General features: G+C 43.8%; 1 protein-coding gene across 1 annotated transcript; it reads right to left on the reverse strand.

Moving 5' to 3' along the window:
* Positions 1-1210: 1210 nt before the first annotated feature.
* LOC132405914 (zona pellucida sperm-binding protein 3-like) lies at positions 1211-3756 on the reverse strand. Its single transcript, XM_059990893.1, has 7 exons — positions 3409-3756; positions 2890-2965; positions 2660-2803; positions 2404-2581; positions 2210-2336; positions 1653-1787; positions 1211-1219 (listed from the first exon to the last, which is right to left on the reverse strand). The coding sequence occupies exons 1-7, from the start codon at positions 3754-3756 to the stop codon at positions 1211-1213; spliced, it is 1017 nt and encodes a 338-aa protein (XP_059846876.1).

Raw genomic sequence — 3756 nt, forward strand, 5'->3', positions numbered from 1 at the left:
TATGATCAAAAATTAGAATGTTCTGCCTGCCTGAAAGCTAACACTCCCAGCCTTTATACTTCATGTCATGAGAAACTTGAAGTATTTGTCTCAGCAAATATCAGTCCATCGTACATAACTACAAAGGATTTGGATGCATGGTAACATTAAAATTTAGTTTCCTCTCCATCCCAACCTGGAAATGTGTTGCCTTTATATCATTGTGTGGAGTTTAAATCCTGGCACTCTATTTCCCCAACTGAACTTCTGCAGCCTGAAGGGCAAAATTAGAATAAATGAATGCAGAATCAAGTCTCAGATTAACTCTGCCTTATAACTGAGGAAATTGAGGGAACAGTAGAGACAAATAAGACAGCAGAAGATACAAAACACGTTAGGAAAGGAGCATGGTCCAGCCACATCAATGCCGAGGAAAAGCAAGTCAATGCCACAGTTAGATGGCCAATTACAACTAGCTAATTCTGACAAATAGGTTTAGTTATCCAGAATTGTTCAATTTGATAATGTTGTCAGCACCTGCCACATACCCCCAAAGTGTGAACTTGTATTGGTCTTCTAGTGTTCACCTGTGCTCAAAGGTGAAAGATGGGAATTGGACCCATTAATAGGTGTTGAACTTGTCCATTGGACCTCAAGTCCACCCCACAGTTCAAAGTACAAATGTCACCATACACTGCCTTGAGATACATTTCCTTGCAGGCATTAAACTGAAATTAAAATACAATGGAATTCATGGAAACCAAAGGAAAAAGTGCAAAAGTCAAATAATGCAAATAAAACAATTTGTAAAGTTATTAAAGTGAGTCTATAGTTTGAGTCAGTGTTGACATTTAGTTATTCTTGTTCAGGAACCTGCTGATTGCAAGGTAACAACTCTTCCTGGACCTGGTGGTGTAGGACCAAGTCTCTTGTACCCCTTTCCCAATGCTGTTAATGAAAACATTGCTTTGGTAATGGAGGTCTTCAATGGATGCTGCTTTTTTTGTGATATCCTGCACTCAGTGGATTGTCATTTTAATTTGCTTGAGCAGATTGCAGCTTAATATTGAAATTGATATGCAGAATAACCATGACATCAAGTTTAATTTTCTTTTTCAGGTATTGTTCAAAATACCATTTCAGGTAGTACTAGTTGTCATTCAATGAATGACGAACAGTCTAATACCCCAGTACCAGATTTAAAAAACGCCCAAAGTCATTAAATAACACTCTAGGCAACCTGACAGATGACAAGCAGCACAAGTATGTCAACTGGTGCACGCGACAGTTCAATGGGAAAGTGCTACATGTAGTATTTCCAGTACTTTATGCCTAGTAAGTGCTCCACCACCAGCTGACATTTCTTGAGACAGTATACGTCTACCCGGAGACTGTAGAGTTCAAATGCTAGCTGATTAACCAACCAACAAAGTGTCCCAATTAGGCAGTCAAAGTTCACGACAAAGAACAGAACAGTTTATTATACAGTTGAAAGCTAGTTGAACAGAGTTTGTTTGTACAAGAACAAGACGATCAAAATAGCAGCGGCGAAAATGGAAGCCGTCACGGCCAGGGTAACAATCAAGACCGTTTCAGAAATCCTACCTATAAAAGGATGCAGAGGTTAGAGGGGAAACCTACCGCAAGTGGCAGAGGTGGTACCATGAACTAACCTCTTCGTGAAGTTTGTCGCCCAGGTCGCTCGATCCCATTGAAGGGTTGGGTTGCCAGGTCGGGCACTCCGTTCTCCAGAATGACCAGTGGTCCAAGCGAGGCCTCGCCCTCCCGCTTCGCTCGATCAACTTTCTCTGCAAAGCCAAACTACTGGTCAAGAAACAGACATTGCGACCTCACATCCAGGAGGAACTAACGACTTACCAATCGCAGACAGAGTCTCCCTCCGACCTCTTGAATCAACTACACCCTCCCCTATGGCTGTGCAGTCACCCAGGCAACAACAGGCACAGACATCGAGACTCGTTTCTTCCAATGGAGTCCCCCTAACCAAGAAAACTTCTCTTATCAACTCATTAATGAGCATCACAAGATCCGAGATGGAAAACAACTTGCATGTTCTGCGTCTTCTGGAAAGTGCAAGCTTTGTTCGTGGAATCCCTCCGATTAACTGCAGCAACTTTCAGGCGACAACTGATGAAGATCTGACAGATGTTGAACAAGGTTAATCTGTGAATCGCCTCCAGCATCTAATGCCCACTGTTCAACTCCTTACCAGGGAACGCTCATCTCCGGAGAAACGGAAAGCATCCAGATCAAAGCGGAGTTTGTCCACCTCACGGTCAGCCCCGGCCAACACGAAGGTGGAAAAGGCGTCCTCAGTCGCACTGTCCAGTAGACACCTGAACAAGATGGACATGAGAAATAGTCACAGATATTATTATTTGGAGAAATCCAAAGGACACTTACCCGTGGTGATCAATGATGTTGTATCTCGGGGTGGAGTCCTTGTCCAGGCTCAGGGTGGCTACACAGCGATCAATGTGGAGCTTCAGGGGCAAGTGGTTAACCATAGAAACAGAAGCTTCGATGTGTATGAGCTCGCCCAGGTAGTAGGTGGAGGAGGCGCACTCTGTAAGCCAGTCATCTAAGAGACAAGACAGAATTAGAGATCTTGCACAAACACTACTATTCCAGCCCGTGAAACTGCGCCCAACACACATACCAGTCATTAGCCGTAGGGAGAAAGATAGTTGTCCTTCCCCAGACCTGGTGGAGCTGAACGGCATCCAAGTGGGATGGATTGGGTTACTGCTCACTTTAGCTTTTCTGGAGGGATAAGAGGGCATTGGAAAGATTAAAGAACACGCTTTTGACCACGAATTCCGCAATACATTCAGTGCATTACCCGAAATAACGACACTGTATAGGAACGATTGCCCCATTGGTTCGCACAATAATCGCTCCACCGGCCTGGGGTCTGTGGTCCGTGTTCCAGATGCATGGAGTAGACAAGGAAATCTTCAGCCATCTGAAAGGTACCAAATGTAAGTGAGCAATTATCAATAACGATTGGTGTCGCTGCTGTTTCTCACACTTTCAACTAGTTTTCGAGTTACGTTGTTGGACGAGGATGCTGCATCCATGCATTGACTAGATTCGTGCAACTACGGTGTAGAAAGCAAAGCTATTGTACATGGTTTGCATTCTAACGCAAGGTCGCGGGATCAACAAACCGTCCTGAATTTTGAATGCTGCTGTAGTTCTACTCATGACGAAGGTTTAACAAACTGATATTCATTGACCGAGACAGACTTTAATACAAGTCTGAACGGCAAAGCATCGGCTGAGATTAGTGAAGCCATAGAATACCATGCAAAGAACAAAATGGGACAGAACTCGGAGACAAGTTCTAACATTAATAAAGCACAAACAATCACAGCGAGAAATATTGGATTTGATAAACCACATTACCTGGAGTTCGCTGCCACACTCGTGCAGTCCATAATCAAAGAAAATAGTGTGATTTTGAGAGAAGATGGCCATTGGTCTGCAACCTGCTGTCCCCAGAGTCAGGTCAGCAGCTTTAACCAGGTGTTTTGTTCCAAATAAATCCGTGTCCACTCGAACCAATATATTGCGCTCCCCACATTGTACTGTTACAGTATTCAATAGAGACTCACTTTGCACCTCAACTGTATGGATGCGGGAGCTCAAGTTCGATTCAACGCCAGGTTTCACCAAACTCCTCTGGTCTCTAAATTCTTGCCAAATACCGAAGTCATAAACTGCCCCAAAGAGAAGGGACAACAAACCAACCAT

Source organism: Hypanus sabinus, chromosome 16, assembly GCF_030144855.1.
Source record: "Hypanus sabinus isolate sHypSab1 chromosome 16, sHypSab1.hap1, whole genome shotgun sequence".
NCBI lineage: Eukaryota > Metazoa > Chordata > Chondrichthyes > Myliobatiformes > Dasyatidae > Hypanus > Hypanus sabinus.